The sequence below is a fragment of the Mauremys reevesii genome, linkage group 4 (assembly GCF_016161935.1).
Source record: "Mauremys reevesii isolate NIE-2019 linkage group 4, ASM1616193v1, whole genome shotgun sequence".
Taxonomy (NCBI): Eukaryota; Metazoa; Chordata; order Testudines; family Geoemydidae; genus Mauremys; species Mauremys reevesii.
In genome coordinates, this window is record NC_052626.1 from 149,111,378 (window position 1) to 149,135,640 (window position 24,263).

General features: G+C 56.0%; 1 protein-coding gene and 1 long non-coding RNA gene across 2 annotated transcripts; both read right to left on the reverse strand.

Moving 5' to 3' along the window:
• Positions 1 to 4,059: 4,059 nt before the first annotated feature.
• On the reverse strand, positions 4,060 to 9,967 carry LOC120404114. Its single transcript, XM_039536116.1, has 9 exons — positions 9,929 to 9,967; positions 9,612 to 9,689; positions 8,832 to 8,927; positions 8,350 to 8,454; positions 7,865 to 8,000; positions 7,025 to 7,119; positions 6,388 to 6,540; positions 5,430 to 5,575; positions 4,060 to 4,476 (listed from the first exon to the last, which is right to left on the reverse strand). Exons 1-8 carry the CDS (start codon positions 9,965 to 9,967, stop codon positions 5,474 to 5,476), a joined length of 804 nt encoding a protein of 267 aa, XP_039392050.1. The 3' UTR covers positions 4,060 to 4,476; positions 5,430 to 5,473.
• A 943-nt stretch (positions 9,968 to 10,910) lies between these two features.
• On the reverse strand, positions 10,911 to 15,862 carry LOC120403363. The gene is made up of 3 exons (XR_005597524.1): positions 15,708 to 15,862; positions 11,286 to 11,439; positions 10,911 to 11,043 (listed from the first exon to the last, which is right to left on the reverse strand). It is a non-coding gene; the product is annotated as an uncharacterized LOC120403363 (long non-coding RNA).
• Between the last annotated feature and the right edge of the window lie 8,401 nt (positions 15,863 to 24,263).

The following is a 24,263-nucleotide window of genomic DNA, read 5'->3' on the forward strand; positions in this document are numbered from 1 at the left end:
TTTTGCTTATTGGTTGGGTTGTTCTGTGAGGTTTTGTATTTGAAGTGAATACATAGGTGTCGGTGAGAAAGAATGTAAAGTTCAGTTTTGTAAAATGGTTCCCCCCACCCCCCATAGGCCTGGGCAACTTTTCTGACAATGCTTAGTCCGCGCTACAAGGACACCTCCTCCAGAACCACCAAAGAGCCAGGAATCTGCTTGGAGACCTTTAACAACGCAAACCAGCACAAGAGTGCAGATGAAGCACCCAGGCAGTCCAAACCTCATATCCGTCAAACCCAAGGGCAAAAGAAGACTGTGGTAAACAAGAACCACAACTCCAGTTCCTCAGCGGCCACTGCCACAGCAAACCCTGAGTAAACACCCACATTCACAAACCCGGAACCTGCGCTCGAGGGGCTCTGAACATGCGCAGAACCACACACATTCACAAACCCGGAGCTTGCACTCGAGGGGCTCTGAACGTGCGCAGAACCACACACATTCACAAACCCGGAGCTTGCACTCGAGGGGCTCTGAACGTGCACAGAACCACACACATTCACAAACCCGGAGCATGCGCTCGAGGGGCTCTGAACGTGCGCAGAACCACACACATTCACAAACCTGGAGCTTGCGCTCGAGGGGCTCTGAACATGCGCAGAACCATACACATTCACAAATCCGGAGCATGCGCTCTAGGGGTTGTGAGTAAAACACCAAGGACTGACAAACCATTCTCCCAAAACCATAAGCTCGTCACTGCTCCCCTATATTCTATATTTGGGAACAGTTTGATGGTTCATTCAGAAAACTGATGGACGCTGTGTCCCCAGGGGGGTGGGGGGGGCGCTAAAAGAACGGCATTCTAAAGAGAGTTGGGAAAAATCTGACGCTTCGGAAGGACCCCCCGCCGGCGAAGAAGAGTGGAAGAAGCTCCTGGGCCCGGCCCTGCAACAGTTTTCCGAGCCCCCCAGAGCGAGTGAAGGACCCCGCTCCAGAGGCCCCGAAAAACTCTTGTGGGGGCCCCTGTGCGGCCCGGGGCCTGGGGCAAATTGCCGCTCTCGCCCCTCCCCCTCTGGGCGGCCCTGCACAGCAGGGGTGAAAGTAACTTCCAGGACTTACCGGTACTGCTGGAGTCCTGAGAGGGCGTGGCCTCAACTGGAAGAGGCGGGGGCCTCAAGATTTAAAGGTCCTGGAGCATCGGCTGTGGCTGGGAGCCCCAGGGCCTTTAAATCAACCCTGGGCTCCGGGGCAAATTAAAGGGCCCAGGGCTCAGGCCGCCGCGGAGCCCCGAGCCCTTTAAATTCCCCCGCAGCTCTGGCAGCCAGGTTCGGGTGTGGATTTAAAGGGACCGGAGCTCCCACGGCTGCAGGGAGCCAGAGCATTGGCCGGGCTGGGGCCGGGATTTGAAGGGCCTGGAGCTCCTGCTGCTGCAGGGAGCACAGAGCTTTTTAATTCCCAGCCCCAGCCCGGCTGCCGGAGCTGCGGTGGGAGGGGAGGAGGGATTTAAAGGGCTCTGGGCTTCCCGCAGCTGCGGGAGCTCTGAGCCCTTTAAATCCTGGACCCAGCCCGGCTGCCAGTGCTGCGGGAGAAAATTAAAGGGCTCTGGGCTCCCTGCAGCTGCTGGAGCTCTGAGCCATTCAAATCCCTGCCCAGGAAGACAGTGCGGTCCAGCACGGCGTATTGGCTCTTCCTGGTACGCCGTACTGGACTGTAATGGCTTATTTTCATCTCTGCTTCAGAGATCCCACGGCTGCGGGGAGCCCAGAGCCCTTTAATTTCCCCCTGCAGCTCCGGCAGCTGGGCTGGGGCCAGGATTTAAAGGGCTCGGAGATCCCGTGGCTGCAGGAAGCCCAGAGACCTTTAAATACCCCCGCAGCTCTGGCAGCCGGGTTCAGATGTGGATTTAAAGGGACCAGAGCTCCCACGGCTGCAGGGAGCCAGAGCATTTCCGGGCTGGGGCCGGGATTTGAAGGGCCTGGAGCTCCTGCCGCTGCAGGGAGCACAGAGGTTTTTAATTCCCAGCCCCAGCCTGGCTGCCGGAGCTGCGGTGGGAGGGGAGGAGGGATTTAAAGGGCTCTGGGCTCCCCGCAGCCGCCGGAGCTCTGAGCCCTTTAAATCCCCGCTGAGGAAGCTGGTGTGGTCCGGCACAGCGTACTGGCTCTTGCCGCTATGCTGTACTGGCCCGTACCGGCTTACTTTCACCTCTGGCTCAGAACTCCTATGGCTGCGGGGAGCCCAGAGCCTTTTAAATTCCCCCCGCAGCTCCAGCAGCTGGGCTGGGGCCGGGATTTAATGGGCTCACAGCAGGGGTGAAAGTAACTTCCAGGATTTACTGGTACTGCATGTATACTAAGGGGGCGTGGCCTAAACCGGAAGAGGCGGGGCCTCAAGATTTAAAGGTCCTGGAGCATTGGCTGCGGCTGGGAGCCCCAGGGCCTTTAAATCAACCCTGGGCTCAGGGGCAAATTAAAGGGCCCAGGGCTGAGGCCGCCGTAGAGCCCCAAGCCCTTTAAATTCCCACCCCACCCCTCCGCAGCTCCGGCAGCCGGATTCGGGTGTGGATTTAAAGGGTCCGGAGCTCCCATGACTGCAGGGAGCACCAAGCCCTTTAAATCTGGCCCCAGCCCGGCTGCCAGAGCTGCGGGGGAAAATTAAAGGGCTCTCGGCTCCCTGCAGCCGCCAGAGCTCTGAGCCATTCAAATCCCTGCTGAGGAAGCCGGAGAGGTCCGGCACGGCATATTGGCTCTTCCTGGTATGCCGTATTGGACTGTAATGGCTTATTTTTATTTCTGCTTCAGAGATCCCACGGCTACGGGGAGCCCAGAGCCCTTTAAATTCCCCCACAGCTCTGGCAGCTGGGTTCAGATGTGGATTTAAAGGGCCTGGAGCTCCCACAGCTGCAGGGAGACAGAGCATTGCCAGGTTAGGGCTGGGAATTAAAGGGCTCAGAGCTCCGGCAGTTGCTGGGAATCCAGAGCCCATTAAATCTCGCCCCCCCCCCGCAGCTCCAGCAGCTGGGCTGGGGCCAGGATTTAATGGGCTCAGTGCTCCCCATGGCTGCGTAGATCCCAGAGCCCTTTAATTCCCCTCCACGCAGCTCCAGCACCCAGGCTGGGGTAGGGAATTAAAGGGCTGAGAGCTCTCCGCAGCGGCAGGAGCTCCGGGCCCTTTAAATCCTGGCTCCAGCTGGGTAAGGCTCAGGCTCCCCACAGCCATGGGAGCTCCGGGCCCATTAAATCCACGCTTGAACCTGGCTGCCAGAGCTGCGGGGGGAATTTAAAGGCCCTGGGGCTCCCAGCCACAGCCAATGCTCCAGGATCTTTAAACCTTGAGAGGCCCCGCCCCTTCGGGTTGAGGTCACACCCCCTCAGGACTCCGGCAGTACCGGTAAGTCCTGGAAGTTACTTTCACCCCTGACTTAATCATTCCTTTACCTGTGTTCACCTTGTGCGCCGGTGACTCCCCCGAGCCGCAGTCGCATTCCACCTCTAAGGGGGTGAACAAAGAGAGGCCACCATGCTCGTTGGGGTGCTCGTTGGGTTTTGGGTTCGGGTTCCGGCGTATCCATCAACGGCTGGCCCAAAGGGCTCCCCTCGGTCGCTCCCTCCTCCTCCTCGGGACTGTCACTGAAGTAGCGCTTTCTCCACAGATGGTCAAAGACCCTCAGGGCGAAGACAGAGTCTGAAGTTCTCACGGAGGTGGTGAAGGAGTTCAGGTTTCCTCTCTGCAGCCTTCCCACGATTTCTAAACCATGGGTCCTTGGCGAGAGATGGCCTCGTCCGTCCAGCGCTGGGACTTATGAGGTGATGGTGCTGCACCCTGATTGGCAGAGGGCCCTGGGAGGAGTTCTTAGTGGGGTCAAACAGCCCACTCCCGGACAGGTCACCCTCCCCCAGAACTCGCCCTGATTGGTCAGGATCCCCTCTGGGGGTGGTCCTGTCAGGACAAAACCAATCCTAATTGGTTGAGGGCAGTGAGAGGAGTTCTTAGAGGGGTCACAAGACACACATCGGGATAGGTCACCCTTCCACCCCAGAGCTTGCCCTGATTGGTCAAGTCTCCTCTTGGGGTGGTCCTTCCGGGACAAAACCTATCCTGATTGGTAGAGGGTGGTGGGAGGAGTTCTTAGAGGGGTCACATGACACACCTGGCTTCCAGTCGTGTGGCTGCCTTGACCACGAAGTAATACCCCCATGGGGCGGGACTTCCGGAGACAGGTGGGAGGGACTAAGGGGTCATGGGGCGGGGTTAGGCTTTGATTAATGGTGGGGCCTGTCTACTGCTGCCGGGTGTTGAGTGTTTGCAGGCAGAACGGGAGCCAGTGTCCATGTTCAGGCCGGAGGTCGAAGCCGGGTGGTCGGAAGTATGAGGCAAAGTCCATATCCATGCAGAGATCGAAGCCATGTAGTCAAAATTGAAGGGGTTGGGGAAGATCAGGCGGAGAAGGAGGTGGCAGGGCTGGAGCGGGTGGCTGGAGGGCCTGGAGCGAGGCTAGAGAAAGGCAAGGAGAATACTGAGCCGGGGTTCAGAACCCAAATCTGGAGCCAAGAAGGGTCACGCTAAAGTCATAGCCAGAGACCGGATTCAAGAGTCCAGCCAGAGTCAACAGCGAGAAACCGGAGGGCAGGGCAGGGCAGGGCAGGGCAGGGCAGGGCAGGGGGTACATGCGGGCGGGAATGAGGATGACTTACTGGATCCCTGGAGACCCCTCATTGGGGGACTCCCTTCCTAGCAATAACAGAAGGACAGCGGGGTGACAAAGATGTCTCTGAGCCTGGGCTCCAAGCCAAGGGGAGCTCCCATCCAGGCTGTGTGCCAGGACCCTGTCCCCCTCCCTGTTCATTTCACACTCACAGACCCCCTGGCCGGAGGGGAGAACAAAGGGCAGAAGCGAAGGTGCCCCTGGGGGAAAGGCTCTAGGCCGGGACCCAGTCCACTTCCCAGATCTACACCCAGGATTGTGTGACCAGGCCCACAGCCCTTCCTCTGCGTCTCAGTTCCCACGGGCCGGATGGGGAGGCTGCTCCCCTGCCCCAGGGTGTTCGGGGGGAGTTTCATTCCCGGCTGGGAAGGGCTCAGATACCAGGTGGGTGGATTGGGCCCCGGCTGGGGGATGGTCGGACATTCGCTGCGTCAGGGGTGACAGGGGCCATGGGAGGGTCTGAGCAGTGACGACGGGGGAGGGGCCCCATGTCAGGCCACCCCTCCCAGACTGCAATGGCTACTGAGCACAACCCCTGGCTCTGCGGAGGCTCTCACTTCTGGGCCAGCCTCACAGCCTGATTCTTCCCAACCAGTATCTGGCCTGGCCCCAGCCCCAGGGGTCGGGTGGGGCAGGGTGTCCAGAGCGAGGTGCTCGGCCTTGGTTTCTCTCAGTGCTGCAGGGGGCTCTATGGCCGCTCCCCCCAGCCCTTCCCCCCAGGCACAGTGAGACAGAGCAGTACCTGCGGCAGGGGGTCCGAGCCGGTCATGCGAGGGGGGGGGGTCTTCAGTGCTGCCCCACAGAGCACAGCCCCTGCAGGGCGTCGGGCACCTGGCCCAAGACCCTGATGTTAAACAGCTGGACCTTTATGTAGGCTGCGATGTCCTCCTGTTGCAAGGGAACAAGGATCAATCAGAGACTCCGACACCCACGAGAACGAAGGGTATTAACGGCACCGGGAGCCAGCAACATTTCCTCCCCATGTCTGAGGGACGGATTCCCCCGCCCAACCCCCGAGACGAAATCTTGTCTCTTCTCTAGTGACTTCCATCCCCTCTCCCGCCATTGTGAAACGAACTCCTGCCCCCACTCCTCTCAGTCCCCCTGAGAACTGTTCTACCTCCCAACCCACGGGAATCCAGCTCCGCTCCCCAGAGTCCCCTCAGCCACCCTCGCCCCCTCCAGCCGGGGGCTGGGAGGCTTTGGGCAGTAGTGCCGGCGGGTGAGAGGAAGTGGACACCTTTCCCCAAGGGATCCCCATGTCCTTAACGTGATGCCATGGGCAGTGGCTCTGGTGAATGGGGCACTTATGCAGCCTCTGCTGACTGACTCCTCCAGTTCTCCCAGAGCAGGTGGGGGCTGGGATAACATGATACCAGAGCTCTAGGAACCGGCCTGAGGCCCCGAGGGGGAGGAAAGGCTCACAGAAGGAACTAGGGGAGTTGGCAGCCCCTAGCATGAGCAATGGCAGCGTGTCGTGCTGATGTGACGCCTGTTAGGAAATAGCCTTGCTGGGGAGCTGGGTCTGCCCTGCTTTGAGCTGCTCAGGGGAGAAGCTGGCACCGACCAATGGCACCTGCCTGGGTTCACCCTCTCCTTGCTCCCTGGTCAGCGCATGGGGATGGGATGGGAGTGATTTTCAATGGCCTGGAGGTGAAAGGCCCTGGGGGCGTCTCCCCAGGTGACCCCTCTTTGGTTACCTCGTCCTCTAGCAGCTGGCCGGCTTCCCCCAGGATGGAGTACGTCAGCACCAGGCCAGCCTGGCTGACGCAGAGGAGGGGGTGGTGAATGGCCAGCAGGCCCGCCTGGAGGAAAGACCTTTCCTGCTCTTCTGTGAACAGCTCGCCAAAGGCCTAAAACCAAAAGAACCAGAGCCCTTACAATGGCCCAGAACCAAGCTCCAAATCCCTCGAGTGTCTTACAAGGTGGAGAAGAGTCCTGGGGCAGCCAACCTTTGGGGCCCCATGGACCAGGAACCCCCGTCAGTAGGAGGCTGCAGGCACTGAGGCCTCCAATAGCTCTTATGGAGCAGGATTCACCGCAGGTGCCATGAGATGCTGGGAATGTGTCTGCGCGCTCTGGAACCCAGCTCACACAGACAGCCCAGGACCCCTGCTGCTCCCAGCAGCGATAGCTGCTGCAGCTCACCCGCTAGAGGTTCGCGGTCTTTTAGATCTGGTTCATTCCCACACCTCACCCCACGGACATTCCCAGGAGCCTCACATACTCTGCTGGAAATAAGGAGCAGGCTCTTGCCCTGTGTCCATGACACACTCACTGCAGCGGGAGACAGCTCCACACCTGAGCTGCTGCAATGCACCGGCGCAGAGTCCTTACCTCTCCCACCCTGGCCAGATTTCTATACCCCAGACGCTCGGGGTCATGGAGCCCGTCCCGGCACCACAAGTCTGGGGCCTCGCTGGTGTTGAGCCCTGGGGGAGAAAGACACACCCATTGGGGAGGTTTGGCCTTCCGCTTTCAGTGCCTGTTTCCTTCTGGGTGCACACTGGCCAGGCTCCTCCTGGCATCCGCAGCCCAATGGAATCGCAGGGTCCATGCCAGGCGGGTTAGTACCAGAAGGGGGATTTGTTTCAGCCATCACCGTAATCATGTGACCCTTACGGTCATGGGGGTGTCTAATACTGAGAACCCCCCACACCCACTGAAGTCAAGATCTGGCCCTGGCTACCTGACTGGTGACACCCTACAAGCTTTGTGTCCGTCCCCTGTGGTGCCTGCTCCTGCCCCTGCCCTCCTGATGGGCTCTTTCCCTCCATGTGTCCCAATAGCTCCGTTCCTGTCCCCTCACGAGCTGGCTGCCCCGTACTGGGTGGGCTGATTTCCCTGGGCTGGGGGACAGAGCCGGGCTCGGAGATAAAGCAGCCAATTTCCTTGGCACTTTCACACTCATCTCCCTAATTCAGAGAGAGGGGGAGAGAAAGAGTCACCATCTAAGCTGGGGTCGGTCTCAGAGGAGGGGGCTTCTTTCTGCAGGGTCCCACTGCCCAGCAGAGGGAGTCTCAAAGGAGGGGCCTTGTTTCTATTGGGATTCCTCTTCCCCGCTACAGCGGGTCTTAGCAGAGAGGCCTTAGTTCTAGAGGCGTCCCAATGGCCAGCTGAAGCTAGTCTCCCAGAGACTCGTTTCCATGGGTCCCATTGCCCAGCTGGGTTTCTTACCCCTCTTCCGGAGCAGGAGCCAGTAAAGCCAGTAGATCCCACCCCTGGCATGCCGACTGATGTTACTGGCTGGGTGGGATATCCAGAGACCCAGCTGCAGAACGAATTCTCCTGCCTTGGAGAAGGCGGAGGAGGTCTGGTGGAAGGAGAAGGAGAGGGGAATCCATCACTATTCTCCCTTCAGCTCCCCAGCGCCCCTGGACCTGAGCTCTGCTCCCACCCCTCTGTAGGAGGCGCTGGGGGAGAGGAGCGAGAGCCCTCATCCTCTCTGCCCCCAAGGGAGCTCGGAGCAAAGGGAGCAGGGCAAGGGCCCTCGCTGAGCACTCGCTGCCTCGCGGCTCCAGAATAACAAGGGCCCTGAGGCCAGGCATGACCCTGCCACCAAGCGGCCTATGGAACGCAGTCCCTTACGGACCCGGGGGGACCAATTAGCCAGGGGATGAGGAACTTGACTCTGCAGGACGCTGGGGTCAGAGGTCACTTACGTCAAATCCAGGCAGGGAGGTGGCGAACTGGAGCAGGGCCGCGCTGGTCTGGACGGCCCTGGCTCTCTCCTGGGGGTTGTTTGCCAGGAGAGAGCGATGGATGTGCTGCAGGAGAAGGAGGCAGGGGAGGGTCAGAAGGCAGGCGAACATGCTCTACAAACCAGCCTCTCCCCCTCCCCAAGGGGCTGAGACTTTGTGCTCAGGGTGGAGTAGCCGAGCCCTGGTGGCAGAGCTTGAAAAGGGGGTTCAGTCTCTCAGGCCCCAGCCAGGCCTGGTGCTCACTGTTAGTGCTTAATGCAACCGTGCAGAGCTCTGGCTGACAGTCCCAGCTCTTCCCCCTGCACTGGCAGCTCTGGGAAAGTGTGGCCGGCTGGGTCCAAGCTGGGAGGACACAATGGAAACGTGGCTCTTCTAGCCTCTCCTTTACTGCCCTCCCACAGGGCTCAGGGGCAATTCCACCCCAGACCGTCCATTCTACTCACCTCCAGGAGGTGCTGCAGCTTCTCCACGGTGGGGGTCTCTGTTAGCTGGCTCCTGAGGATGGTGTCCAGGCTCCGCGAATAGTGGTTGTGCAGAGCCTGCAAGAAGAGGGAGCACCCGTCAGTCATGGGACATGGGGCTACATCAGTCAGGGGACAATGAGGAGGATTCTCCAGGAGCCCTGGCAAGACTCAAAAGGCACATCCTGGCCTCTCCCATTCACATCACTCCAGGGACACTTCGCAAGAGTTCATGGCCGGATGCCTGCTGCCTCGTCAATCCTTGCTCTTCGCAGTTCTCTGTGCAGGGCCTGGTACCCAGCAGAGTATGGACCAGCCAAACTGCAATGGGTGGGAGGTAGGATCCCCGGGAGAGTCCAGGCAGGAGATCAGAGAATGAGGAGAGGAGGGAAGGCTGGGATCAGCCATGGAGGGGTAACGCAATCCCCTCTGAACCCCTGATCCATGAACAGCACGTCAGGATCAAGGCACATGACCTGGACCCCACACCCAAACCAGCTCCAGGGCTCAGGACCTCCATGGGGTTGGACAGGAAAGCCGCCCCTTCCCAAAACCAGTGTCTCCCTGCGCAGACAGGGGTTGGAACTTGGACAGTGTCTGCGAGGACCTTGGCCTGTGTGGGACAAATGTCCCCACTTTGGGGTGCCAGATAACAGAGGAGATGGGGTGAGGGATTCTCTGGTGCAAGACCCCCTGTCTGGGTGGGGATGGAACAAGGAGCAGGACAGACTGGGTGGCAGCGCAGCTGGGGGATTTTTGTACCTCAGCTCTGCCCTGCAGGTGCTGCTGGATCACCAAGATGATGTCTTCCTCAGGGTCGAAATCCTGCTCCTCCTGCTCCTCCTCGTCCTCCACGCACTCCTCCTCGTCCTCCTCCGCAGGCCACGCCACCTGGGCACTGGGGTGTCTGCACCAGGAGGGAAGGAGAAAGTTTAATCCCTTCTGCTGCTGGGGATGCAGTGGACAGAGAAGGCTCCATGTTTCCCCTTTCTCTGTAAGGAGCCCCGTGGCGGCGAGGGCCCCCCCCTGCGCCTCCCAGAGACGCCCTCAGCCCCATCAGCCTCAGCCCCCCCCCCAACATGATCAGGGGAGGCCGGAGCTCCCGACTCGCCCAGCATCCCCTGCCTTGGGGCGTGGCTGTGCCACCCCCACTGGTGTTAGGGGGGCTCATGTGGGTCAGTCCCGGCGCCTTGGCGAGCCCATGGGCACAGGGTGTTACTAGTCCCCCACCGCCCCAGTCCTCCTCCCTTTCCCTGGGTCTCCTCACCTCCAAAGAAGGAGCCTCGAAACACAGGGCTCCCAGACCCCACGGAGGAGCTGCTGGCCCTGCAGGAGTACGCGGAGCTGCTGGAGTTTGTCCCGCAGTCACTCAAATCCTGCTCGCGGCTGGTGGGATGCTCCTCTATGGCCAGGGTGGGGCCGGCGGGAGGCTCCTCCGGGGCCAGGGTGGGGCCGGCGGGAGGCTCCGCAGTCGCCGGGTGGGGCGGCGGGAGGCTCCGCAGTCGCCGGGTGGGGCCGGCGGGAGGCTCCGCAGTCGCCGGGTGGGGCCGGCGGGAGGCTCCGCAGTCGCCGGGTGGGGCCGGCGGGAGGCTCCGCAGTCGCCGGGTGGGGCCGGCGGGAGGCTCCCAGTCTCCGGGTGGGGCCGGCGGGAGGCTCCGCAGTCGCCGGGTGGGGCCGGCGGGAGGCTCCGCAGTCGCCGGGTGGGGCCGGCGGGCGGGAGGCTCCGCAGTCGCCGGGGTGGGGCCGGCGGGAGGCTCCCCAGTCTCCGGGGTGGGGCGGGGAGGCTCCGCAGTCGCCGGGTGGGGCCGGCGGGAGGCTCCGCAGTCGCCGGGTGGGGCGGCGGGAGGCTCCTGCTGGGCCCTGGGGTGCAGCTCCTGGCTCCTTAGCTTCCTGCAAAGGAAGCTCCAGAGCTGCCGTCCCCGGCTCCTGCCCTCCCCTGACTCTCCGCTCAAAGGCTGAACCCGGGGCCACCTCCGTTTCGGCCCAGAAGGTGCCTCTGGTTCAGCTAGAGGAGCTGCTGTCTTCCGCCTCCTCCAGCAGGCGACGCAGCTCCTCCCTTTCCTGGGCACGAGCCTCTTCCCTGCCCGCGGGGACAGAGGGGCCGCTCTCCGCCTGGGCAGGCCGGCTGATGTTTGCTGGCTGTGGATCCACCTGCCCGGCCTTCCTCCTCAGCATCTGCCGGATTCGCTCCATCCTGGAAGTGAGTGGGGAGCAGCCATGAGTCTGGCTTCAAGGCAGCCTCTCATTAACGAGCCTGCCTGCTCCCCTGCCCACCTCCCCTCTGCTGAGGCAATTTCTCCTCCTGACACATCCCACCCCAGGGCACAGGAACCCTCAACCTGGGGAACAAACCCTGACAAGGGACGGGCTGGGAGCCCTAGTGGTGGGATATTCCCACCACACTGGGGATGGTTCTGGAGAACTCCACTTACTTACTCTAGATCGGATGGAGCAGGATGGCAGATGCTGAGAGTTGCTCCTCCCTTCACCCTCGATCACCCTCGATCTCCTGCACCCAGGTGGCCGGCAACGGGTGCCGCTCAATGCCCTGCCTGCAGGGCAAGGGGTAGACACCAGCGATCGAAACTGGCTGTGAAAACAATACAATGCCACTAGCGGGCGCTCCTGGGGACACTCCATAGCTGTACCCGGGCCACCTCCATTTGGGCCCAGAAGGTGCCTCAGGGTCAGCTAGGGAGCTGGGGTCTTCCTCCTCCTCCAGAAAGCCAGAGCTGGGAAGTGCCAGCAGGACTCGATTCCCAGTCTCCCTGGCTCCGAGTGTGACCTGTTGTACTGACTGACGGATTTGCTCCTTGTCCCCCATCCCAAGCCAATAACACATCTCTGGGTTGGCAGTCATGAGTTAGACCTTCTCAGCACCCCTCTGTCTCCCGCAGCCCTCAGCTGTTCCTTGGACTGCGGTGGCTTGGACGGTAACAGGAGTGGATATTGTTACTGGCTCACTGGGTGGTTCTAGCCAATGAGGGTCTCAGTCTAGCCTCAGAGGCCCACACCCCCAGACACTACAGGTCAGGGTGGATTGATTTCATTCCAAATGTTTTGTAGTTGTATTTTTGAGTGATTTTCCTAATGAGGGATTGATTCTCATGAAATTCTTAGTGGTGGCTGATGACAGAACACGGAGCAATGGTCTCATGTTGCACTGTGAAAGGCTTAGCTTGGCTATTAGGAAACACTAGTTCACTAGGAGGGTGGTGAAGCCCTGGAATGGGTTCCCTAGGGAGGTGGTGGAATCTCCATCCTTACAAGTTTTTAAAGGTCAGCTTGACAAAGCCCTGGCTGGGATGATGAAGTTGGGGTTGGTCCTGCCTGCAGCAGGGGGTTGGACTAGATACCCCCTGAGGTCTGTTCCAGCCCTAGTCTTCTATGATGCTAGGAATAGGGATCCATTCAAACATGTTGACTTGCTGGTTTTGCAGGATACAGAGAAACAAAAAGGTTGACAGAACCATTTGTTTTCATTTCAAACAAACTGAGGTAAGGAAGTATCTCTAGTTCGTGCACTGAACTGATTGTTCCTGCTCATAATGTCCTTCCAGATTTTAGAAGTAGTAGCTCACACCTCCTCCTCTCTAGCCTTTATTCATATTTTACAAGGGGAAAAGAAGCCTTCATCCTTTTCCAACTCCCAATCAGTTTCTTACATTTGAATGAAGTAGCTGCATCAACTGGAATGAAGAAAATATTCTTTCTGCACCCGCAGAAGAGGCTAGTGCTGCCAAAATCTGGCTGAGTGTTTCAATCACTTCTGGACCCCCAGGTGCTTAGGCAATGACTTCCAACAGTTCAGTGCTTTGACTTCCTCTGACACTTGGCAGCAAACATGGACTTCTTCATATATGTAGTTATTTAAATTACTTTAATAGGCTGGAGCAACTAGAGGCCTTAACATCACTTGTCATCATTTCAAAGTTTATACTTGATAAGTTTAAAAAAAAACTTTTTCAATATAAATTTAAAACACCCAGTTTAAATAAAAATAAAATCTCTTTTGGGGGGCGGGGGCTGGGTTGTGAAAAAGCCACTGACTGGTCTTGCCCTTGATTTTAGAAGAACGACTTCATCTGAGAGAATCAGAAACTGCTTGTATTCTAGTCAAGGAGAGGAGGCTGCAAAATTCATCCTAGCAGTAATTTGTTGGGCCTTATTTGCTCAGTCTCAAACAAACAAGTGTGCAAAACTCTAGCTAGTCTCTTTTATGTAGGCCCAGCTAAGAGGTGGTGGGAGGGGCAGGAATGCTGTCTCCGTCCCGGATCCAGTAGCAATTGCACAGGATATTGCCACAAAACCTACATTTTACTGCCAAACTCTCTAAGCCAGTCCTCTTCTGCACTTCCTGGGTTCTAAGTTTCAAATCCACAAAACCTTCCCCTTGACAGTCAGTGCCCAGGTGGTGCAGCAGGCAGAGGAACCTGAGCAGTAACATTGTGACACCAGAGGTAACTCAGCCACCTGTCGCTCCCTGTCTCCACGAACCCTGAGCATAAACCCGAAGCCTGAGCCCTGCCTTGGGCATCGCTCCCACGGAAACCTGCAGGTTCCTTTACTGACTTATGCAAATCACCTGTGGAGAGTCAGCACTGACTGGCTGAATTCACTCTCAAGTCACAATGCCCTTCAGCTTACAGCACGAATGGAAGGGGCACAGGGTGGAAATCAGGCTTTTCTGGTGGCCCGTTTTCCAATTGAGAAGAAGGGACAAGAGGGAAGGAGGAAGAGGGAAGCAAAATGGCCACATTCCAAACGCCCCCAGCGAGTCACAGGTTAATTCCAAGCCCAGAGGAAACCACTGTCGTCTGACTTTCTCTTTCACTTCGGCCATAGAATGTGCCTCAAAATAATTCCCATAGGAATTAGAGCAGGTTTTTAGTAAAACACCCAAGCTTGATTTTAAAAGAGGCCAGTTGTGGAAAATCCAGCACAACCCTCAGGGAATTGCTCCAAACTCTGATGTTAAAAATGCTCCTCGCCTTCTTTCCAGTGTGTATTGGTCTAGCTTCAGCTTCCAGCCATTGTCTGCTCATAACCTTTCTCTGGTAAAGGGAAGATGGAGGCTTGCGGCAGCAAGGCTCCAGGGCTCTGTAAGGTTCCCCCTGCCCCGCATCCCTGTCCTGCCTGGCTGTTGGCAAGGGAGCTCTGTGAGGTCACAGACGTCTCACTCATAGAATCATAGACTATCAGGGTTGGAAGGGACCTCAGGAGGTATCTAGTCCAACCCCCTGCTCAAAGCAGGACCAATTCCCAACTAATTGTTTTTGCTCAATGGGCTGAGTTCCTGCCAAAAGTCACTGCCACACCCACCTTTCCCTGGCAGGCCTGACCTCTGCCCCTGGCCAGCCCAGCTGGATGTTTGGGCTGCACCCCGGATCACCCCACTTGCTCATTATTGATTCTGGGGAGCAAGCAGGCTACCCAGTAAAACAGCAGAGTCTGTTCCGCACCCCACACTGAGTTTTTCATAGAGGCATCGGTTGTGAAACAATTCAGTCTCCTGATCTGGCCTCTATTTCACGGGCTATGAAATTTCACACTCTTAGCACCCTATTGAGCCCAATTGCTTGTAATTCACTAAAAGGCACCTTCCCAACCAGTTATGATGGTAGGACACCAGGAAACAGAGACTCCACCTCTCTCCTGGGTAATTTCTTCCAGTGGCTAGTCTCCCTCACTGTCATAATTAGATTGGAAATTGACAACCTCTGATAAGGGCCCAATTTATGACAATCTTTTCAATAATTTAAATAGAAGAGAAAAAAAAACATTCAGTAGAACATGTTCACTGCCAAGTTTTTCAGACAGTCGCACCACTGATGTGATAGCTAAGGCCCTGGAAGCAGAGTTAGCTGAAATGCTAACCCAGCTTTGGGCAGCAGTAGCTTCCTTGAAAGGTGCAGAAAATATTGTCTTCCTTTCACTTTATTCAAATCGTTCAGTTCAATCGACTAGTTTGTTGAAATTCAAGAAAGCCATTGGGAATTCACAAAACAGGCAAACTTGTTTTCCTCCCTCAATCTAGGGATAAAAACTAGGGGATAGATCTACTGGTTCATCAATCTAGAAACTCGTGGAGACAAGAATGTATCATTTCACTTCACTAACCACACATCAAATTGCCTTTGTTTAAGAAATTGGTTAGTTTGAAATGCAAAACATTTTGATACAACTTCTTTCTTATGCTTCTCTTTCTAGCTCTGGCATGGCCTTGCTGTGTGACCAAAGAGAGGTCACTTCTTTTCTCTTTCCCTCGGTATCATGGGGGATGGAGAAAATTCTCTCATCCCTAGCAGGAGAGAGATTTGAGCAAGTCAGGCACGTTAGGGACCTCGTGCTCGAAAGGACAATGGGCGATTGTTGTTTGGGGCAAGAATCCCGACGGATTTGTTACTTGTCCCCCAACCAAAGCCAATAACACATCTCTGTATTTTCAGTCATGAGTTAGACATTCTGTCTCCCGCAGCCCTCAGCTGTTCCTTGGATTAGGGAGGCTTGGATGGGAAGAGAACTGGAATTATTTTAACGGCTTCTTGGGTGTTACTAGCCCATGAGGGTCTCAGTCTGGCCCCCAAGGCCCATACTCCCAGACACTAGAGATCAGGAGGGGTTGATTTCACTCAAAGTGTTTTGTAGTTGCGTTTTTGAATTATTTTCCTAATGAAAGATTGATTCTCATGAAATCTTAGAGCTGGCAGATGACAGAACAAGGAGCAATGCTCTCAAGTTGCAGGGTGGAAGGCTTCGATATTAGCAAAAACTTTTTCCCTAGGAGGGTGGTGATGCCTGTGAATCTGCTAGGATAGAGTCCCCTATCTTGTACTTAGAGCCTATATTTTTTCTTACCTTCTACACAGATGACAACGTCTTGGAAATAAATACACACGGGAATGAAAAACACACGCACTGAATCACCTGCACACCAACGGCTCTTGGGCTCGGTGAGAGACCGCGAGCTGGAGGCTTGCTGCAGCCAGGCTACAGGGCTCTCCGAGGTTCCCCCTGCCCCGCATCCCTGTCCTGCCTGGCCGTTGCCAAGGGAGCTCTGTGAGGTCACAGACGCCTCATCATCGTTGCCCAATAGGCTGAGTTCCTGCCAAAGGCCTTTGTGACGTCACTGCCACACCCACCTTTCCCTGGCAGGCCTGATGTCTGCCCCTGGCCAGCCCAGCTGGGTGTTTGAGCTGCAGCCCGGATCACCCCACTTGCTCGTTATTGATTCTGGGGACCAGCCAGGCCACCCAGTAAAACAGCAGAGTCTGTTCCGCACCCCACACTGAGCTTTTCATAGCGGTTATGAAACAATTCGATCTCCTAATCTGGCCTCTATTTCACAGGCTATGAAATTTCACACACTTTGCACCATATGAAGCCGAATTGCTTGTAAGTCACTAAAAGGCACCTTCCCAACCAGTTATGATGGTAGGACACCAGGAAACAGAGACTCCACCTCTCCCCTGGGTAATTTGTTCCAGTGGCTAGTCTCCCTCACTGTCAGAAATGTGGACCTACGTCTCCTTTGAATTTGTCTGGCTTCAGCTGGCAGCTGTTGGTTCTTGTTGTGCCTTTTTTGGCTGGATCAAATTAGCCCTGCCCCGTGAAATCAGATCTCTCCCTCCTGCTGGGAGCCCCCCAACCAGGAGAACCCAGTAGGGGCCTCGTAGCTATTTCTCTGCCCAGCTGGGGACAGGACTTCCTCTCCGTGGGGATATCAGATGCACCTGCAGAGACAATGCGGAAGTGAATGTGCTGCATCAGCCCAGGATTGGGCTCAGGGCTTTGGCCTTGGCAGCTTCTGCTCCAGTCACGTCTCTGGGTGCCCGGACTCAGAGCTTCTGGCCCTCTGTGGCTGCAGCCAGTGCTGGGGCACCGGGCTCAGGACTTTCATGCCCCTCCCCACTCCTGCCGGCGCTCTGGGTGCCTGAGCTCGGGGCTTCTGCCCGGCCTCTGCAGCAGGGGCTCTGGGCTTCCCTTGCAGGTCCTTCTGGGGCTCAGGGGTCCATTTCTCTGGATGCCCCCAAAATGGTAGGAGCCGAGGTGCTCCCAAGTAGTAGGTAGGAGCCGAGGTGCTGCCAACAGCAGGGCCCCACCTGCACATCTGGGAACCTCCTCTAGCTTCAGAAAGGTTGCTGGCTGCTGCCCTTGGAGCCCAGCTCTGAAGGCAGCACACAAGTGAGGGTGGCAATGCTGTGACCCCTCCCACAACAGCCTCTGAACTCCCCCATTCTCCCAGTTTGGTCGGGACCCCCATGGTTACAATACCAGGAAATGTCAGGTGGAAACATCGAAATGGTGACGTTGGTCAAGTTCAAGGCCAGAGGGTTTGTAAACTAGTCAAAGTGAGCCCTGAATGTGGTAGGGACCTGGCTATTATGGAGGCCCGAGCAGGTTTGCACTCCCAGTTCTCCTGAAAGGCCATGGAGAATTCCTGCTGCCTGAGAAACTTTCCAGAATAAGCTACCAGGACTGGGAGAGAAATGAAGGAAACCAACCAAAGCCTGAGCTAGGATGGAGAGCATTGATCCAAGCCGTGTTTGAACCCCTCCACCCCCACCTGCCTGCCCGCGGTGAAACGGACCGAGGGGCACTGATTTCTAGTTGTGAACTTGCTACCGACCCTGGGCTTTGGAGCCTGACATCGGCATCACAATGTGAAGGCCGGCTGTGGTTGGTGTGTTGGGGAGGGGTCCGCGGTCCCACAGTCCAGACTGAACCCCGGGGACTAAGTCACAGACGGTCACGATTGTCTTTCCATGTTTCACGCCCTCCCACCCCTGCCCTCCCCCCGGGGGGGCTCTGCTCTCCGACTCCTCTCCCCAGCCCTGTATCTCGCCAAGGAAGGAAGGAAGCAGCACGTGGAGTGGTCCCGTCCCTCACCCCCCAGCAGGGGCAGCGCCAGCCGCAACACGGCCAGTGGGGACCCAGATGCCTCCTCATGCTGCTGTCCAAGGAGCAGCCTCCCCAGATGCTCTCGGCAGGGGACCGGGCTCAGCACAGCTCCCAGCCTGGCGATGCCCAAGCACTGCCTGGGAATAAAGGGAACAGGCCGGCATTTATATAAATTGCCTCACTGGCTGGGCTTTAACACACCAGAAATGGTGAGATTTGCTGCTCCTCACCCCCCAGGCCATGAGATAAGTGCAGTCAAATTCCTTTAAAATGCCCTGTTATCTCGGCCCCTCGATGGCCCCTCACACACCTGTCTTTGTTCCCCAGCCCCAGGTCTGCTGGGAATCAAGTGATTTCGGGGAAAGCAGAACCGACAGAGGTCTGAGCTGAGCTGGCGATGCCCAGGGCATGTGGGCGGTGACTGAATGGCTCTGTCGCGAGGCCAAGGACTGGGGGCTGATTGTGACGGCCTGTAACAAGGATTAATTAGATCCACTGTGGCAACCCTAACAACGTCCAAAACACCCCAGTAACGGGCACCCTCTGATCATGCCAGTCTCCTGGTGTCCATGTGTGTGATCTTCTTGGGGTAGAAGAGGGGCTTTTCTGCTACAGCTGAAACCCCGTCCCAAGAGACACAGGCCCTTGTTGTCCCTTTTCGACCTGAGCAGCGAGTCAAAGCTCGGGGCCAAGGAGAGAGACAGCGACACGGCTGGAGGCTGCTCTTCTCTTTGCTGCTGTCTGGTTATTTACAAGAAACGTACAAAGTCCTGCTTCTCCAAACCCAGGAGAACCGAGAACGGAAGGAGTTTTCTTAGCTTTTCTTAGCCAGATCTGGGTGTAGGGTTGCCAACTTTCTAATTCCAAAAGTGGGTAAGTTATGGAAATGAAAATATATTTTTATTTCATAAATGCCAATATTGTAATTTTACGTGTGGAATTAGGACCACACATTATCACAGCTGCAATGAGTCCATTCAAGGCCCACTCCTGAAGCCCAAATACAGATCCATAGAGCAGAACCACATGCGCCTGTCCAGAGACCTATATACAGAAATCTGTAGAAACTGACTCCCATGCTTACGTGCAGATACACACGTGTATTCACGTGTACACATCTTGTTACCTCAATTTCACTAGAAACCAACCCAGGGTTACACTAATATTGATTTTATTAAACGCCTTCCTCTGCAGCATGGGGCACAGGTCACTTGCTGGAGGATTCTCTGCACCTTGAAGTCTTTAAGCCACAATTTGAGGACTTCAATAACTCAGACATAGGTTGGGGATATGTTATAGGAGTGGGTGGGTGAGATTCTGTGGCCTGCATTGTGCAGGAGGTCAGACTAGATGATCATAATGGCCCCTTCTGCCCTTAACGTCTATGATTTTATGATCAAACAGAAAAAGGTTGACGCTTGTTCATGGACGTGCACATTCACCGCATTCATACCCTCCTGCACACACACAGGCAGAGAGTTACCGGAGACAGCAGAGGAAGCCGGGAAGCCAAAGCATAGTAGATCTGGTGTGTGTCCGCTAACCACTAGCCCCCACTCCCCTCCCAGAACCAGGGATGGAACCCCAGATCCCTGAGTCTGTTCCTGGCTGGTCTCGATTCTCCTCAGCACCTGTGCAGGGAACAGAACTAGGCCTGCAGTGCAAGCCTCGCCCACTGTCCCATTGCTCCTCCCATAGTCTCCACCCCAAGCCACAGGCAGCTGCCAGGCATCAGTAGGTTTCAGAGTGACACCAGCATGAGATGAAGAGGGGCTGCTCCAAGCTCTCTCGGGGCCACACCTTTTTTTTCCACCCAGCCAAGCTCACAGGAGCTCTGGGTCAGGACAGGCCCATGCAGCCTCCAGCGAGCGGAGCAGTCAGCCCCTGGCTTTGAGGCAGCGGGTTATAAGCCCAGCTGGAGACACTGCATTGGAGTGGGGGCTGATTTTGGCCAGCCCCCAGCTGCGGGTGTTGGTGCTGAGGAAGCCACCGCATCTCTGAGCCCGTTATCGCTGATCCCACGGCTCTCTGGCTCGGAGCCCAGCGTTTTCCTGCTTAAATCTCTGATTTACAGGAAAGCGAAAGCAAAAGCTCCCGGACCCTCATTTCCCCATCGTGAGAGCTGCCTATTTGCAGCTCAGCTGGCGGCAGGATGCTCCTGGCCAGTGCTCTGGGCTCAGGATCCCCTCAGCTGGCCCGTTCTTCCACACACCCCGACCCCTGCTCCTCACCACTTCCAGGGACCTGCTCACGCAGCCCGTTTCCAGCTGGCCATGGGCACCGGACAGACGGCTCGGCCCGGCTACCTCCTGAGAAAACCTGGGCAGGTGGCCACCCGCCTGGGGATGGTCTCACAGAGCAGGCTCGAGTCACAGCCCTGATTTCTCCTCCCCCGAGAACGGCCCAGCAAGGACCAGATCTCAGCTAAGCCACGCTGGCCAAAATGGGTCAATGGTGCACGAGCATCCTGGCAGCTTTCGCAATGGGGGCGGAGGGGAGCAGACAAGGGTCCATGAGCTTCTGCTTTTGCTTTCCTGTAAATCAGAGATTTAACGAGGAAAACGCTGGGCTCCGAGCCAGAGGACCCTGGGACTGGAGATAAGGGGCTCAGACTTGCCATGGCTTCCTCAGCATTGGGGGGCTCTGCTCTGAGCTGGCTGCGCTGCTGGTGCTGTCGTCCCCAGCGCATGGTAAGAGAGACCAAGGGATCCAGAGAGGGACACAGTCACGGGGAACAGACCAGAGGGGGCAATCCTGCCCCTAGGGGGGTAATTGACTGGAGGGGACGATCTTGCCCCACCCCCACGGGGGGGGGAAGAGAATGAAGGGGACAACCCTGCCCATCGTGTACAAACTCTCTCTGAGAGGTTCCCATTGTACACGGTTCCCAGGGTAATCCTTGTGAGTGGGTGTATCCCCCTTAATGGGCCATCAACGCTGTCTGGCCTGTTCATGGCTTTGGGGGTTCCCAACCTCACAACATATTTCAGTCCCACACTCATAGCAAAACCTCATAATTCCAGATACAACAACAACACATACAACTTAACAGGGTATTAATATTCAGCCGATGGAGACTTTTAAAATGATGCATCACAAGGCATACTTTGTACAAACCATATCATAATTATATCACCATAGTGAATAAGGGGGTGGCAGGGTGTCAACGTTCACTCAGAAACCTACTGACACACAGTAACCATCTGTGATTTGAGGCAGACTATAGACATTGTGGGAGGAGCTGGGGATCATGGGCAGAACTTGTATTCCAGCCCTTTTCCCACCTTCCACCCTCCCCAACAGGGGCTGTCTGCTCCGCTCGCTGGACTCTGAGCTGCTCCTCCCCCAATGTCTCTGACTCTGTCATGTCTCCCCAACATTTCCATCCCTCCACAGGTGCAGTGGAGAGTCATGCCCAGCCAGGTAAAGAGTCTGGACTCCTGGGTCCTATCCCCAGCTCCGGGAGGGGAGCGGGATCTAGTGGTTAGAGCAGAGGGAGCTGGAAGCCAGGACTCCTGGGTTCTGTCACCTGCTCTAGGAGGGGAGTGGAGTCTAGTGGTTAGGGCAGAGGGGCTGAGATCCAGGACTCCTGGGTTCTGGCTCTGGGAGGAAAGTGGGGTCCAGAGATTAGAGCAGAGGGGGCTGAGATCCAGACTTCTTGGTTATTTCCCAGGCTTGGGGCAAAGAGTGGGGTCTGTCAGGTGAGAGCAGGGGGACTGGGAGCCAGGACTCCTGGGTTCTCTCCCTGGTTTTGGGTGGGAGAGGTGCACTTTGTCCCATGTTAACATGGCTCCCTGGTTTGTGCAGTGTTCAGCTGTATCACAGGGGGGCAGGATGCCCAGGAGGGTCGAAGGCCCTGGCAGGTCAGTGTGCAAGTAAATAGTCACCCCACCTTGTCTCTCTAACAGCCCGGGATCAAGTCGGCTACAGCACTGCCAACAGCTACAGTGAAACTAACATTTACTAAAAGAACTGGGGTACTTGTGGCACCTTAGCGACTAACACATTTATTTCAGCATAAGCTTTTGTGGGCTACAGCCCACTTCATCGGATGCATAGACGGGAACAAATAACAAGAGTGTATATATATAGTGGCAGAGCTCTGACCTTGCTCCCATGGGTCCTGTGCTTCTAGGTGGATTACGCTAGCCTCAGTGGCTCACTGTGACCCTCCACGTAGCCCTTCTCTCCCTAGGGCCAGGGTTACAGTCTACTGAGCCCTTTTCATCATAGGCTGCAAGGAGGTTGGTGAGAGAACTTCCCCCGTCTCTGTTGTCCCTGGGGGCTTATTTCAGAACACTTTATCCTCCTGTCCTGACAGGGGCCTGACTTCTGTTTCTGTAGTGGTGGGTTGGGGGGAACCCGGGCCCGCCCTTTACTCTGGGTTCCAGCCCAGGGACCCTAATGGTAGCAGTTGTTGGCAGCTGACCTTTCACTGCCAGAGTTGCTACATTTCCCTGGGCCACTTCCCCACAGCTCTCCTGCTTCTCCCTTCTCTTAGGGCTCCTTTAACGATGGTTTGAGGGTGTCTTCAGTAACCAGCCCTTCAGCCGCACTTCCTCTCCTCTGGCTCCCCTGCCTGACTGGAGTGAGCCCTTTCTATAGTATCAGCAGGGCCTTAGAGTCAGGTGGTCACATTAGCTTAATGGCCTCACCTGACTCTTTGCAGGTTAATTGGAGTCAGGTGTTCTCATTAGCCTGGAGTAGCCCCTGCTCTGGTCAGTCAGGGAACAGAAAACTGTTAATCCAGTGGCCAGTATATCTGCCTTCTGCTACTCTGCTGTACCCAACTGGCCTGGGTCTATCACAACCCCCAAATTTACAAAAACATTCCAATCAAAAGTATGACATAGCTGATCAAATGGAGCGAAAGCAAAGGTTACGAGATATGCCAAAAACAAGATGTGGTTTCTGCTTGTTTGCCTGTTTGATTCTTGATCTATTCTGACTAATATGTGCAAACAAAGGGATCTTTACTCATGTGTTTAAACAAAGGACAAAGACACTATGTCTGTTGCTTCTGCCTAGCCAGAGGGGTTTGTTAGTATAATGGGAACAGATAAGAGCAGTTGAAGTGTTACTGGGCATGGTGGGAATATAAATATTAGTGCACACTTGAAAACTGCCTGCAGAGAAACCGCTCCCACATCTGCGGCGGTTCGCTCATCTCCGAGAGCTGGGTGGTGTCAGCAGCTCCTTGCTTCAAGCTGTGAGTACCTCAGGCAGGGCAGAGAGAGTGACTGCAGCCGTTCTGAACAGATTCTCTCTCCCTTTTCACTGGCTTGCTGTTGCGTGGCATCGCCGTGTTGCTGTTCCTCAACTGCCCTGCCCCAGAGGTGGCTGCATCTCATTGCCAAGTGAGCCATCCCTTTGCGGTGTTATGTATGGCTGTTCCCCAGGTGCACCGCTCCAGACATGTCTGCATCCACGTGCCAGGCAAGCCCTCCCTGTGCAGCACTGCTGTGGGTCTGTTCCATAGATGTCCCACCCCAGAGCTGGCTACATTTCAGCACCGTGAGAACTATCCCCCTGTGGTATGACTATTTGGCTGTTCCCCAATGGGATTCAGGCCTGTAGTCAATTCAACGTATCGGGTGCAGCTGGGTGAAAACAGGATTGTCGGTGAGACTCCAATCCAGAAGTTCTCATTGGTGAAGTGGGTCGTCCTCCATCCCAATTACAACAGTAGCACTTTCCTTGCCGACATCGCTCTGGTGGAGCTGGAGAAGCCAATTGCCTTCACGGCCTCCATCAGCCCCGTGTGTCTGCTCAATGCCTCCGTCCGTGTGCCTGCTGGGAACGCCTGCTGGGTGAACATTCACCCTGAAGGTGAGGCAGACTCGTAGCTGTTAGAGAGGGGAAGGGCAGGGGAAAGTCCCAGCACCAGATGATGGTCACAGGCTGGGTGATTGTAGCCCCATATGTACGCAGATGGACTGAGAGATACAGGGTTACATGGGTACACGGTTATACAGCCATGGTTACACTGTTATAGGGTTATACAGGCACATATTATGATTGTACACATACACAGTTACAGGTGGGATGTGATATATGTCCATAATATCATGACCGGTGTGGAGAAAGTGAATGGGGAAGTGTTATTTACCCCTTCACATAACACAAGAATGAGGGGTTATCCAATGCAATCAATAGGCAGCAGATTTAAGACAAACAGAAGGAAGTATTTCTTGACACAGCACAAAGTCAACCTGTGGAACTCATTGTCAGGGGATGTTGTGAAGGCCAAAAGTACAACTGAGTTAAAAAAAAGAATTAGTTAATTTCCCGGAGGATAGGTCCATCAATCACTATTAGCCACGATGGTCAGGGACACAACCCCATGCTTTGGGTGTTGCTAACCCTCTTACTGCTAGGAGCTGGGGCAGGACTGGGGATAGATCACTCGAAATTGCCCTGCGGTGTTCATTTCCTCTGAAGCACCTGGCACTGTCGGCTAGATCAACCGTTGGTACAAGTGACGATGTACAACAGAAGAAAGTCCAGAGAAGT